This window comes from Nicotiana attenuata, chromosome 1 (genome assembly GCF_001879085.1).
Source record: "Nicotiana attenuata strain UT chromosome 1, NIATTr2, whole genome shotgun sequence".
Taxonomy (NCBI): Eukaryota; Viridiplantae; Streptophyta; class Magnoliopsida; order Solanales; family Solanaceae; genus Nicotiana; species Nicotiana attenuata.
The window spans coordinates 8,093,349-8,109,359 of NC_031989.1; the positions used below are offsets into that span (position 1 = coordinate 8,093,349).

Genomic DNA, 16,011 nt, shown 5'->3' on the forward strand with positions numbered 1-16,011 from the left:
AGTTGATCTCTGTGCAGAGGTAACTACTCAAGAGATTGTTGAGAGTCTTAAAGCAATTGGTGATGATAAAGCTCCAGGTATTGATGGATTTAATGCAGTTTTCTACAAAAAAGCATGGGACATTATCAACACTCAGATCACAAATGCTATAAAGGAGTGCTTCTCAACTGGAAAGATCTATAAGGCCATCAACTGCACCACTGTTACATTAGTTCCTAAAGTGACTAAGCCTACCACAGCCGAAGAATATAGACCAATAGCCTGCTGTTCAATCCTATACAAGATGATCTCTAAGATCTTGCTTCTAGATTGCAGAAAGTCATGCCATTCATCATTTGTGAAGCTCAAGCAGGGTTCATTTCTAGTAGAAAGATTGCTGACAATGTCATCCCAGCTCATGAGCTAGTCAAACCTACACTAGAGCTCAGATATCTCCTAGGTGTATGATAAAGATTGATCTCCAAAAAGCTTATGACTCAGTAGAATGGATCTTCCTACAACAGGTGATGGAGGAGCTTGGTTATCCTGATAGGTTTATCAAGTGGATAATAGAATGCATCAAGACAGTTAACTATACTATCCTTGTGAATGGAGAAACCACGTAACCTTTCAATGCTGCTAAGGGTCTTAGACAAGGAGATCCTATTCCTCTTTTCCTACTTGCAATAGTGATGGAGTACTTGAGCAGATCCCTACATGAGCTTAAGAAGGAACCTACATTCCAGTATCACCTCATATGTAGGAAACTGGACATAACTCATATGAATTTTGCTGATGATCTCTTGTTATTTGCTAAAGGTAATCTATCCTCAGTGGTCACATTATACAAATACTTCTCTCAGTTCTCTGAAGCATCAGGTTTGCAGGCTAATTTGGATAAAAGTTCAGTATATTTTGGTGGAGTGAAACAAGATGTGAAGGAGCAGATATTGGCTCACCTGGGGTTTGAAAAAGGATCCTTGCCCTTCAAATATCTAGGCATTCCTTTATCTACAAAGAAAATAGCTCTCATACAATGGCAGCCTGTGATTGAAAAGATCACAGCCAAGATCTCTTCCTGGACTGCTAAAAAGCTATCCTATGATGGTCGTGTGCAGTTGGTTCAATCTGTTATTTTTGGTATTCAAGCTTACTGGGCTCAATTGTTCATCTTGCCTGCTAAGGTATTGAAAATGATAGAGGCACTCTGTAGAAGCTACATTTGGTCTGGAACTAACACAATAACCAGGAAGGCATTAGTAGCATGGGAAAAGATTTGTACTCCTAAGTCAGCTAGTGGACTAAATCTCATAAATCTTCCTCTGTGGAACAAAGCAGCAATTGCCAAAACGTACTGGGATTTAGCACACAAACAGGACAAGCTATGGATAAGGTGGATCAATGCATACTATATCAAACAACAGCAGCTACAACATATGCCATTGCCACAACAAGCAAGTTGGATGGTGAGAAGAATAATTGGATCAAGGGTAACCATGCTACAGACACAGAATTTAAATGATCACTGCAAGAGCATTATCAGACAAATATACCTACAGCTGTTAGGAGACTTACCAAGAGTTAGCTGGAAATGTCTAGTCTTTCACAACTCTGCCGGACTAATGGCAGTCTTCACCATGTGGCTGTTGCTCCATGGAAGACTACCTACTAAAGATAGGCTAGCCAACTAGGGTTTAAATGTCACCCCTCAATGTGTTATGTGTCAAGGTTAGGAGGAATCAAGGGAGCACATCTTTGTGCAATGTCCATATACTATAGAACTGTGGAAAAAAGTCATGAAGTCGATTCAAAGTGTACAAATGATCACCACCTACTGGGACCAACACCTTCAGTGGATCATCAAGCAAGGAAAAGGGAAGTCCAATAAGGCTAGCATCTCCAGAATGATATATGTTGAGGCCTCATATGCAATTTGGATAGAAAGAAACACACGTATATTTGACCAAAGGTATCGAGGCAGTGATGTTCTTGCAAGAGAGATAGCATATATTTGCAATATTAGAGTAGCTACTCGAGCTAAGAGTTATATACAATAATTTTATCTAAGAACAGAGTAGATTCTTTAGTGATATATGCAAATATGTATGCTATGTTTACTTTTAAACTTTGAGATAGTCAGTTGAGTTAGCTTGACTGTGGATTTGTACGGTTCTTCTTTGGTGATTAATACAAAAGAAAATTAATTACCAAAAAAAATAATGGGTTTGAAATTGGTTTAAAATTTTATTTATTTTTCAACCATATACATACCATAGAATTCAGTGGGTCTATTTATTGTGTATTATATGCAGTTGATCATCATGTATGTACATGTATATTCAAATATATTTTGTCATTGTCTGGTTATTGTAGAGTTCGATCGACTAAGCATTTGATTAAACCAAAGTTGAATTTGACAGTGTAAAATTTCTGAGGAACTTCAACTTCAATCACTAATACTTGCAAAGTCTTCGTACATTTGGTGCAACGAATTCATTAAAATTGGGATGTTGTAAATACTTTTAGAATTTAGACAAACTACCTAATTTAGATTCTTGAATTTACTATACTTTGTTTATTAACTGTTGTGTTATTTAATATTTCTTTCTCTCTATTTTTCTCCAATTCAAAAAGTAGGTAAATGCCAATTATTTCAAAAATAGTGGACCAAAAAGAAGAATCAGTGACTTAACTAAAATAATTTGGGAGATTCTGGGTCACCTGATGGACTGAGGGGTAATTTTTAAAAGTTTACTGATTGTAGGGATAAATTTGACCAGATAATATAATAGTAGGGATAAATTTGACCAGATAATATAACGAAGGTCAAATATAGACAATATCTGAAAGTAGAAGGGTATATTTGGCCCTTTTCCCAAAACTATTTCTTTTTCTTTAGGAAAAATAAATAAATCCAGGCGTTATTGTTTCCGGTACAGTAAGACATCTCTATAACACCATCCCTATATAACAACACTTCATTATAAAAGCCAAGCTTTTTCCGAACCAATTTTTATGTTACCAGATAATATAATGGTAGGGATAAATTTGACCAGATAATATAATGGTAGGGATAAATTCCAGCAAGCACGTTGACACATGCTTCCTTTACTTCTTTCTAATACGAGTACCTAACTGTAATTTCCCAAACAATGTCCTGAATTACATTGTCTATATCTGAAGCATGTCAACAGAAAGTAGAAACAGACATTTCCCACTTCCGGCAACTGCATTAGGTCCCTGGCCTCAACTCCCTAACCCCCAAGAAAAAAAAGGGCAAAAATAAAATAAAAAAATAAAAAGCAAGAATTGATTCAACATATTACAGAATTGAAAAGCAAATTCAAATCTCTTTTTTGACTTCTGACCAGGAAATCCAACTTAAACTTGCCTTAAAACCAAACTGTCAGGTCCTATATGATGAATAGGTTAATCAACAATATATCAAAGAAAATGAGACGTGTAATTTTAAAACCCAAACATTATCTGGTTCAAAGAGTGTAGCTCATCCTCTAACACCCTTGGAGGGGAACCATTCTCTTTTGAAGACGTTCTTTCCAGTTCGCAGTGTGTTCAACACAACTTTTTAACTTCTAAGAATCATAAACAAAGGAGAACAATAGGAAGTCACAAATCGCACTTCCTGATAAAAAGGGTAACAAATGGCACTTGGAAAAGAAACAGTTCCTATTGAACATATTGGAACATACATACAAGAACAGCACATTGCCTCTAAGTTTTTACTTTTTCTGATGTTTAGGTAAGAATAATTTGACAAAAGTTTTAGGTAAGTATCGGATTCTCAATAAGACAATAACATTGAATAAACCCAGCTAGAATAACTAATGTGAACCAGAAGGAATGCAACACCTGAGTTGCACCAAGTTTCGCATCTCTTTGCTGAGGAAGAAAAATTTCCATTCTAGCTCACACTTAATTTCAGTATTGTAGCTGATACAATGCTAAAGGACTTGTCTATGAGCAGTTTTTCATGCATTCAAAAGCTAAGGACGACTGAAGCATGGGCCAAAGTGGAAGCAATTCGATCATTGTCACTAAAAGAAAAAGAAAAAAAGTATATAGCGAGCAAGCTGGTCCAGACACCACCGTCCTCAGAAAAGGAAGCAAAAAAGAACACAAGTTTGCATTAGGTTGATGATCTGGGATCCCGTTCTTTGAGGCTGGTAAATCCAGAAATTTGCGCAATCAGAAGGTCATAACTCAAACTAACAATTAGACAAGGTGAAAATTGTAGCAGCATAAAGCCACATATCTCACTGATCTACAGAAAAGACGTAGATCTTTCTATTTTTTTCATTCAACATAAGATTTAAAAAGCAGCACCTATGCCTCACAGGAATCAAACAAACCGAATCCTTGAGGTAGCTCAAGGTTATCAACTAGACTACAGGTACTGCTCAGTAAAAACAGGATCTTTCCTACCCCTTAAGGTTTGTCAAAGAGCAATATCAGCTAGCATGAACCAAAAACTAGAATTAACAAGTAGTAAAATTATCCTTACATCAAAGCAAGCATTAGAAGATTTCCCCCTCCTGGTAAATTCTTTCATCTCGAAGATAGGCGTTGATATAGATCATCAGCCAAGGCCTGCCTCAAGCTTTCGCCATAATAATAGAATGATTTCTCGTTCTCTAACACCCTTGGAGGGGAACCATTCTCTTCTGGCTCCCTCCAAAGCTCCGGCTCCGGCTCCCTCGCAATCTGACACAAGTTATGCAACACACAACAAGCAACAATCGTTTGTGGTGCATGACTTAGTCCCACATTCAAATTCTGAAGAATTTTCCACCTCCCCTTCAACAAACCTATAGCTTCCTCAACCATCTTCCTCCCCTTCATCAAGCCCTCATCGTACGCGTTTTGAGCAGGCGAACCAGTCCTATTCCATGAAAACGGAGTGAGCAAAAAAGACAACAAAGGAAAACACCAGTCCCCAACAATATAAGGCCTCACATGTTGTCCCCTAACATTAACCCCTTTGTCCCAAACAATATCACCGGAAATCAACCTATTATACAACAAACTATCCCTAAAATGCGTAGCATCGTCAAATCCACCCGGGGCTTTCACACAAACATCCCAAAATATCTTCTTGTGATCAGCAACAACCTGAAGCAATACGGAGGGGGATCCATATTTACTAAAGTACATAGAAGAGTTAACAGTGTCTGACGGAAGATGCTGCAGCCTAACAGCCGTTCCATCAATAGCTCCACATATATTAGGGAGTGAAGTCAGCTCTTGAAACCCTTGAGTGGTCTCCACAAGACGGCGGCGACTCACCGGAATCTTGATAAATTCAGGGTAAAGCTTAGTAGCCAAGAGGCGGGTGACCATGTTAGTAATTTTCGAGATCAGGTAAGGTTCAAGACCATAACGGGTAGCTAGGGTTTTAGCAGAAAAGCCGTGGAAGAGCCTAGAAAGTACCATAGCAACAGCGTAATCAGACGGGAGAGAAAGTTGGGACTGGGTAATGTAGGGTTTCAGCTTATCGACAACGGTGGTGAAAACTGGATATGATAAGCCGTAAAGGGAACGCCACTGAGCGTCACGGAGAGGAGCTTCCATGGCCCAAATGTGTTCAGTGGAGAGAGCACGGAAGGCAGAAACGGAGAATTCGGCGGCAGCGGCGGCGTGAGACGGAGAAGAGGGGTTGTTGTTGTCGTTATTAGGTGAAGTTTTGGGTTTTTTGTTGGGTGAGTGGTGGGTGGCGAGGTAAGAGAGAACAGAGGCGATGGTGAAGAAGAGGAGAGGGGCAGCAGAGGTGGAGGTGAGTAGGGAAGTAGGGGAGGTGGGTGAAGAGATGGAGGAAGAATAAGAGGAACTGGAATCGGAGAGGATGGAGGTGGTAGGGTCGAGGTGGTTCTGTAGGTGAAGAAGATTTGTTAGCATCAAGAGAAAAGATTGATCCATTGTTTACAGAGAGGGAGAGGAAGGAGGTTGACTGTCGATTTCGCCGGAGAACACCGACAGCTTGGAGTCACCGGCGGCAAATGTCAATCAAGCCACTTCATATCAGAATCAGACCACGAGAAGAGGGGTGGAATAATTACAACAAAAGAGCAAATAAGCCCTCGTAGTTTCACAAATGTAGCAAACAAGCCCAGTTTCATTGTTCTAGTCGGTAACAAAATTAAATTGAACGAGTTCTTGCACCCCTTTAAGTTAGTGCTATTTTTAAATATTTGATTTGGTATTGTCGATATTATTAAAATATTAATACCATATTAAATTAAATTTGGTATAGTTCAATTTTTTTGTTCTGATTTTGATTTGTATAACTTTGATTTGATCAGGTTGGATAGAAATTATAACTTTTTTTTTTTTTTTGTCTTTAATCTCAACAATAAAGAACATAATTTTAAATATTTTACTTCCACTCACCTTAGCCCAGTTAACTTTAGTTTATTGAAAGAGGTAATTTTTTGTGGAGGACGGAGGGGAAGCTTCTACCTCTTCACGGAATGCTAACTTCTCCTTTTACTAATTTATTATGTTCCCGATTAAGAAGTGGAACTATAGATATTCCATCAGTTTGGAGTACAAATATCGTTTTTCTCGTCTCATTTTACATATTTGTGTTGAGATATGTAACTGGTCAGTCCTTCAGCTGATTGTTTCATGCCACAGCACTTATAGTAAAGCGAAAGCCGCCATTTGTTTCGTGAAACATCAAATGCTTTTACTCAATGCTTATTGCCAATAGGAAAAGACACAGAGATGGGCAGATGCCTATATTATTGCTCAAAGAGAAAAACATACTTGGAACTTGGAAGCCAAGGGAGAATTAGAGGAGCAAAAATGAATCAATTATGAGAGTGAAAACACAGAGTTGTACTTGAGAGGTCTGTTATTATAAACTCCGAGCTTTGCCATTTGTTCATCGAAAGCAGGAAATGGATCCAATTTATAGCAAAACACTCTACTACACTGTGCATATACGAGACAGAGTACAACAGAACCCAGCGTGAGTTTGCTTGCCTACGCCTTCAAGGGCTGGATCTTTTGCTCCTAACATCAACCAATTTGCACACAGTGAAGACTCCATTAAGCAGAAGCGCAAGAGGCAATAATTCAGAGAGTAACAACATGCTGCTTCAAATGTGAGATCTCAGGTCCTCTTTGTGCAAAATAGAATTCCAAGATGGGTTCCGTGGAAGGAATGTATCCTGCATGATGAACAATACATTAGTTCAGCCATACAACAATAATCCAGCTTTTAAATGAGACACTGAACGAAACGCCTTGATTTTGTTTATACTAATCTAATCTATGATAAAACACTGAGTAGCCGTGGAAAATGCAACTATGCCTGGAGGAATTGACAAATTATTGTTAAGACCAACTTAGATCATTCTTTATCCCCCCACCCCCCACCCCCCCCCCCACAAAAAAAAAAGCACAACTTAGATTACTATTTGGTTTTAACTTGGAAGGAGGCCATATTTTCTAGTTAATCAAAAGTCATACATGAATAAGTAAATCCTAGTTACTTTTGAGTAGGATAATTTAACTGTAATAATAAAATTACCAACTAAAATAAGAGCAAGTCCATATCATGCAACTGGTTCTTCACTTGGAATTGAAAAGAATTATGCCTAGAATAGTTACAACAAGGATTCTATACAAAGAGATCATAGCAGAGTTCATGTTTGATTTTTGATAACCAAGAAGTTCCCGAGGTGTCAGCTGGCGCATGCCACATGGTTTGAACCTCAGTGAATAACGAGCTTGCCCCTCTACTACCCTTCTCCACTTAAATACCAGGCTTTATATCTGACAGGATTCGAACTCGTGATATGCGGTTAACCCACACTTCACACGCTGCACTCTTACCACTAGACCAAAGATCTGTGGAGAGTTCACCTTTGATATTTAACAACTACAGTGATCAATCTGTCTCTGTTGCTATCTACAGAATGGGAAGACATAGGCAACTAATTCTTCAAGCCAGAACTATGTTCTGGTGACTCATCCTTTATTTATACATGGAAAGGGGGAGGGAAGTGGTGAGGTGCGCCACTTCTAAGATTACTGTACCCACTGCAATCGGTTGGTGTTTGTTTGTGAATCAGTAAAAGGAAGCAGTTTAAACTTTAATGAAATCAAGCAGGTTGGAGTTTTGATGAATGCTATTGTTGCAGATTTTATCACAAGGGACAAAGGAGATGAGCTAGTAAGTAAGTTCCCGATGCCAAATTCAGATGTTTATGGAAAGAGCTGCAGATTTGGTGCGAATCGCCGATGAGATTCATCGTCGGTGTGAATGAAGAAGACAATGGTTCGACCCAGCGGGTAATAGAAGACATTCAAATTGCAGGGGGAGGGGCTCGATGGGACACGTGGGTAGTTCAAAGCAGCCTAACCCTATAAAGGCATGTGACCAGGCACGTGACATTTCAATATCTACTATTAAGACCAACCAATATTATAACACAAAGAAATTGGGCCCGGATTCTTTGGCCCAAATAATTTCTGAAGAAAAGGAAAAAGATGATGACCAAAATGCCTTTCCATCATTTCATTTGATTAATAGACTCGTGTGATTGTGGTGTTGTAACATGTAGACTGCAAATTGACATCTTAAAGCATGAATACACGCAGTTATCGTAGGGAAATGTACCATTTACTTTTCCCTGTAATGGTGGGTATGAATAAATGAGCATCAATGTTATTAAGTGTTTTTCAATGTTATCTGGTGTTATTGATTTCAGAATTCAGTTTCTAACTTTGTTGACATGATGTGAGCGAATGTTTTAAGTTTTAGTTGGAGAAATTTCTTTACATGACTCCATTTATCCATAACGTGAAAGTTGTGACACAGCAAACGACATCCTTGCTTAAAGCATTTCTTTGTTACACATGACACTATATTTTGTTACTACAAAAGATTGTCTATCCGGAAAAGAAAAGGGAAATGGCACAATGCATCAGTAACAATTCTCACCCATTTGTTTGGGGTGCATATATCTCTAATTTTCATTGTGCACCTTTGATAGTTTAAATGGTCAAAAGTCTTGTATTACAGATTTTGATTCTTAGCATCATTCACTCCAATTATAAAAGATTTCCAATTTGAATTGGAAATGGTCAATTATGGGAGCAAACTTATAATAAAATGTCAGACTAATCTGATGACAGGCATGAGTACATAACTAATTGGGAAAAGACCAATTATGAGATAAAGTCATTGTAAAATGTTAGACCCATCTGATTAAAGAGCCACTTAGAAAAACCTGTCACGAAAGAGGAAGAAGGAGAGTAAAAATATCCAAATGACATCTTCAGAGGCTTTAAAGAATTGGGATTGTCCAAGACTTTGAAGTGGATAGTGCCATATGAATGTACTTGCAAGACAGGGAAGCCGACGCTATAAATAGTTCAAGCTTTGCTTTGACATAATAAGTCATGTTACTAGACTAAGTAGAAATAACATTTAGTGGAAGCATAAGGTTTGGACATTCTGTTTCACGAAATTCAACTTTGCTTAAGCAAATATACTGTTAAGCATTTGATGCCAATTATCCATAACGTGAAATGGGGGAAGAGTCAATCTATTTTGTTTTAAGATTTGTTTGTTTTGAAGGAAATATCACGTGCACATCTGGATGTCTCCGTTAGAAGACTCACGGTAGTTGGGTTTGAGACTTAAAATGCTCCACTTTCTCAAAAAATGTGGACTATTAATGCTCCACCTGAAAGAAATAGGATTACTTTGAACCCAAGTCCAAAGGTACCGGACTATTTTGAGCTTTTTCTCGCTAAAATAGTCGGTAACTATGCAGGATATGATGCCAAATAATATCAGTTTTGGCCTGAATGTTGACCAGCGCAAGAGGATGAGAGGACTATCTTTTTAGTAAAGGTTTCCCTCCAATTTAAACACAATCTTCTATTTCTTTAATTTATAAGGACATAACTCAGACATAAGGACATAAGGTCCCATAGTATTGGGTACAAGAGGATGGATCTATCTCCAAAATTCCGACATGGAGAGACATTAGAAGACCATTTGAGATTCTTTGAGGGTCTGTAAACTTGTGTTCATTTTCAGTAGTTTAGTGATCAATCATGACACCTAAGAACATAAGGCCTCAGAGTTAACACAATCTTCTATTTCTTTAATTTATAAGGACATAAGGTCATCAAAAACATCAGTTTTTTTCCTCGTCACTCCTTTTAATGTGCAACTGCAGTAAAGTTGTCAGTCACCTTTGGTTGTACCTCAAACTAATATCAGCTGGTGCATCGGAGGAAGAAATCAACTTGAATTATTGCAGGCTGTCTTGGTTAGAAAGCGAAACCAGAGACAGAGAAACATTGTTATTTGGTTGCTAGTTTCAACAAAGTGCAATAGCTTCTAACTAAAACTAACAGTCAAAAGCAATATTATGGATAACAAGAAGTCATCAGGCAAAAAGCTGCACATTGTATTTTTTAGGAAATAAAATTGCAAGACATAAAATTGGAAATTAAATCAAAGAACATATTGAAGAAAGAATCAAAGAAAAATATAAGCTCTACAGCTTAAAGAGAAGTTAATATGCATAGTAGGAAAAAACACGAATAACTTTGTATTACAGTACCCCCTGCCATTAATTAGGTGTGTCATTTTTTGCTTATAGGCTATAGTTTAACAAAGCAAAAACCTGATAAAAGAACCCCCTTGTACTTGAATATATAACAGTTGAAGCAGGAATCAGCAAAGCAAGAAATTTAAGAATTCAAAAAGATTTTTTTAAGTAAAAGGATAACTGTCAATGGAAATTAATAAACCCAGGAAGCAAAATGTACAAATTTGCAAAATCCAGGAAAATAAAAAAAATACCAAAGGAGACTCACAGAGACGTAAGAGCAGGAGGGAATGACGTGTAGGGAATGGGATTGGGCGTGAGAAAAAGCGGCAACGCAAAGATGAGAAGCGAGCCCTAATCCGCGCTTGCTAGGAGGGACATATGTATGGAGAATGTCCATGATTACTTTGTTCCTCAGCTCGTACTCCAAATAGGCTTCCTTGTCCTCTGTCTCGAATCTTCCTACTCTCTCGTTCCATACTATCTTTGGTGCCTCCCTTCCTCCACTATCTGCGCTAGCCATCTTACTTCTCTCTTTGCCTTGTGTGGATTTGGATTTGCATTTGGGAATTGGTTTCGGAAGGAAGAAAATCCCCAGACTAGTCCCTTATCTTCAGGGATTGATTTTAAAATACTGCTTTTAAATAACTTAAAAGGTCAAATATACGGGTGTACTATAAGAAAAGGTTTAAATGTGCCGCTCGTTATATTTTGAGTTCATATATACTCATGTTGTTATACTATTGGTTCAAATATACCCTTTTTCCGTTAAGTTTGCCCAAAAAGGACATCTATCCTACATGTTACTGGCATTTGATGAGGTGGATGCTACATGGCTTGCCACCTCAGCGCCCCTAACATATTTTACCCCTCGCTTCTAGTTTTTTTTCCACCACTAAAATTTTCTTCCCCTCCACCATTACCGCTACCATGAAAAATATTGGTATTTCAAATTTTAGTCTTTTATATATAAATTAGGGGCGCTGAGGTGGCGTGTCATGATATCCATCTCATCAAATATCAATGCCATATAGGATTGGATGTTCACGTCGGACAAACTTAACAAAAGAATGGTATATTTGAACCAATAGTATTACGGAAGGGGTATATTTGGACCCAATGTATTACGAAGGTTATATTTAAACATTTTCTTATAATACAAGGGTATATTTGGCCCTTTGCCGTTTAAATAATCACTTGAACGGTTTTTTTTTTTTTTTGGTAATTAGTTTTTTATTACCAGGAAAAATATTTACAAGTATAACAAAAAACCCTGTCTCTATCAGTCCAGGTTTGGACATGCAGTCCCAAACTTAGGCACATTGAAACTAAGTAACAACAATTCTAAGTAAAGACTAGCTAAGGATAGAAATTTAATTCTTGAAGTTTTTTAGCTAAACTAGGACTCAAGCTTCCTCGACGATGGACCTCTTGAATTATCGTTTTAACCATCTACTCGCTTCTCTTCTGCTGCCTGCTAAAAGTTCTCCAATTCCTTTCTTGCCATATATGTGGTATACAGTACAAGTTAGGAGCATTCTGTATATTGCTGCTGATGACTGCTTACCTGATGCATGTTTGGTAGCCCATTTTACCTGTTCATTCCACCCAACCACATCTCTATTGACACCAATCCAGTATAATAGTTTCCTCCATACTGTTATGAGTATGTGCATCTGAAGAAAAGATGATCGTGGTCTTCTGTACCTCCTTCGCAGAACGAACATGATGGATTGGCTAATATTCCCCAAGTAATAAGCATGTCTCATGTGTATAATCTGTCCAGTATTGCTAGATAGAAGATAAAGATCCATTTAGGACTATTGTTGTTATTGTATATTAGTCTCCTCCATTCAGCTTTAGGAAACTCTCCTCTGAGCTTATTAACATGTCTCTGATGGAGTAGCTCCTCGCGTTCATCACCTCCTCCACTCCTATATTTGCTTCATCTAGATACTTTGCAGCTCCTAATATTTTCCGAGTGAGCCAAGATGCTTGATTCACGTTTACATTCCATATCACATGTTGTTTTATATAGTATGCATGCATCCACTACATCCATAGGCGATCCTTCTTCTTACACAAATTCTATAGTTGCTTAAGGATTGTAGCTCTGTTCCACGTGAGGATATTAGTGATGTTCAATCCACCTGCAGACTTTGGCCAGCACAATTGTTTCCAGGCCACCAGTGCATTGTTACTACCTTCTATTTCACCTGTACAGAGAAACCTCTTACAAATGGTTTCAATCTTTAGAATAATCTTCTTTGGTAGAGGAAAGATTTGTGACCAAAAGGATTGAATGGCAATCAAAAAACTTTTGATCAATTGTAACCTTCTTGCATAAGATAAAAACGTTGTTGTCCAATGTTTAACTCTGGTAAGCATCTTATCCAGTAGGGGTTGACACCGAGCTACAGATAATCTTTTGGTACTTAATGGAACCCCCAAGTATCTGAATGGCAGTGTGCCTGTGGAGAAGCCTGGGCATTGTAATATGTTGCTGAACATCTACTGGTACCCCTCCAAAATAGATACAACTTTTGTCTTGGTTTACAATCAGTCCTGAGGAGTTGGAAAAGTGTTGAAAACATTCATAGAGCAGTTGAATGGACACCACATCACCTCTACAAAACAACAACAAATCATTTGCGAAGCTGAGTTACACCATGTTCAGCTTCTCACATCGAGGATGATAGTTAAAACCAGGCATGTCCTTCAAAGTCTTTAAGATTCTGGTCAAGTATTCCATGGCCAGGACAAAAAGATATGGCGACAGTGGATCCCCTTCTCTGACTCCTCTTTTGGCATCGAAGGGAGTTGTTGTCTTGCCATTTATAACAATAGAATAGGACACTGTAGTGACACATGTCATGATCCATGATAGGAATTGCTCTGGAACATTCAGTGCTTTGAGAACCTGCTCAAGAAACCCCCGATTTAAAGAGTCATATGCTTTCTGCATATCAATCTTGACCATACACCTGGGTGAGATTCCTTTCCTTCCATATCCTTTAATAAGTTCATGGCCCATTAAAATATTATCATTCAGCACTCTTCCTGTCACAAATGTTGCTTGACTCGTGTCTATTAAGGAACCCATTACTGGTTGCAGACGGCTTGTGATCATCTTGGAGATAATTTTGTATAGAATAGTGCAACATAAAATTGGTCAATATTGCTTGATAGAAGAAGGATTCTTCACTTTGGGAATCAATGTGATTGAGGTACTATTTATTGGCTTGTACATGGAACCCTCATTAAAGAATTTCAGTACAGCCTCTATAACATCCTCTCCAATTAAGTGCCATGCCTTTTTGTAGAAGTAGGCATTAAATCCATCCTTTCCTGAAGCCTTCGAATATCCTATTCCCTGCAGTGCTTGCACCACATCATCTTTAGTGAAAGGGGAGATGAGTTGTAGTTGTTGGGATCTTGTAAGTCCTGGACCTTTCCTCATTATACTAGGATTAATAGCAGGCATGCTATTAAATGAATTTCTTAGTAATCTTCTGTAGAAACCCACTACTTCCTGCTCAATGCCTTCTGTTGTTTTGATCAAGTTTCCATCATCAATTGTAAGCATTTTAATCTGGTTCTGGTTCTGTGAAATTCTTCCTTTCATACTGGCAAAGAAGAATATTGTGTTAGAATCACCCAACTTAAGCAATTGAACTCTTGATCTTTGTTTGTATATGTTTTCCTCTATCATGCTCCACTTTTCCAACTGTTGTTTAGTGATTTTTTCTGTCTCAAACATATCGGCAGGTGTTGTAGTGTTCCTCATCTGAGCTTGTATGCTAGCTAGTGCCTCCCTTAGTTATTGAACCTTACTGGTCGTGTCTACAAATTCCTTCCTGGTAAGCCTTTTAAGTGAAGCCTTCACATTTTTTAAGTTATGTCAAATGCTTCTCATGCTTCCTTCCTTGTTATACCAATCTTCCTGTACTATATTTTCAAATTCTGGATGATCAGCTAAGTAAATTTGAAAGGTTTCCCCCTACTATCCATTGTTGTTTCCAATTCTATAAATAGTGGAGAATGGTCAGAGAAATAAGGATCCATCACATTTACTTGCATTGGTAGCATATTCAACATCCATTGTGCATTAACAATAGCTCTGTCTATTCTACTGTATACATGGCTATTTGTCCATGTATATAACTTTCCCACAGTTGCAAGCTGAGTCAATCTGCAGTCTTCCATTAGAGCCCTGAAGTCCTTAATTTCATTTTTCTGCACTGCAGTACCATTTACCTTGTCCTCTATATCCAGTATTGCATTAAAATTACCCATGATTAGCCGGGGACTATTTGTCTGTAAGTCTAAATCCCTTAGTGCATCCCACGAAGCACATCTATGAGCAATTGTATATAATTCATAGATAGCAGTAAAAGCAAATTGACTGCTAGAATTAATACTATGGACTATCCCATGTATGAACTGTGTACGATTCTGCAACATATTAAACTAAATGCTATTTGGATCCCAAATAATCCATATCTTTCCTCTGCCATTAGAAGTAACATTGGAACATCAGCTCCATCCAGCTGCACACTTACTTATAATTTCTTTGCCTTACTATCTTGTACTCTATGTGCTACTATTGCTATAAGACTAGTCTTATTAATCTGCAAGAACAATTTCATCTCCTTTTGCTTATATATCTTATTGAAACCCCTCACATTCCAAGTAGCTATCTTCATGTAGAGTTAGGATGAGGTGGTGCTTCTTATACATCTGCTCCTATGCTACCTTGAGGATCATCATCATCAGCCCATTTTGTGCTTTTCTCCTGTATTTCCACTCTTAATGGAGAGAATCCATTAGTAGTAGTGATAACTTGCTGAGATGGGCTTGTTTGTCCTCCCATTCCTTTTGCTTTTGCCAGGCTTATTGGTCTCCATCTAATATATGTGGCTCACTTTGCTGAACTTGAGTACCTTGCTTGCATGTGTCCTTTCCAGCTTGTTTAATTGGGCCTATTGCAACCCATTGAACTGTTGGCTTTATATTCCTTGTCTGATGCATATTTGCACCTACGTTGTATTTTTGTCCAATTGCTTTGTTATTTCTGCCCTTTGTTGCTAACGGTTTTATTCCTTTTATTATTGTGTTTAATAAAATGAGCATCTATGCTCTTCGTTACTCCTTGTTAAAACATACATATAACGTTATCTTTGGTTGAATTGACTTGTGGAAAGCATGTGAGCAATTTTTTGTTCTAAAAAGCCATTGAACTTGGGGTGTGTTTGGTATGGACGAAAATATTTTCCATTTCTATGTTTGGTTGGTTTAAATATTTTGGAAAATATTTTTCTGATGAACTCATTTTCCTTCAATTGGAGAAAAATATTTTCCCTATCAAAAGAAGGGAAAACATTTTCCAAAACTCTTCTTCAACCTTCTCCACCCTATTCCCTATCCCCACCAACTC

General features: G+C 37.9%; 2 protein-coding genes and 1 pseudogene across 2 annotated transcripts; 1 reads left to right on the plus strand and 2 right to left on the minus strand.

Moving 5' to 3' along the window:
* LOC109232774 lies at positions 672 to 1,670 on the plus strand. Its single transcript, XM_019398506.1, has one exon. It carries the CDS (start codon positions 672 to 674, stop codon positions 1,668 to 1,670), a length of 999 nt encoding a protein of 332 aa, XP_019254051.1.
* LOC109234035 (putative nuclease HARBI1) lies at positions 4,102 to 6,143 on the minus strand. Its single transcript, XM_019399898.1, has one exon. The coding sequence runs from the start codon at positions 5,911 to 5,913 to the stop codon at positions 4,546 to 4,548; it is 1,368 nt and encodes a 455-aa protein (XP_019255443.1). The 5' UTR covers positions 5,914 to 6,143; the 3' UTR covers positions 4,102 to 4,545.
* Positions 6,722 to 11,200, minus strand: LOC109234115 (annotated as a pseudogene).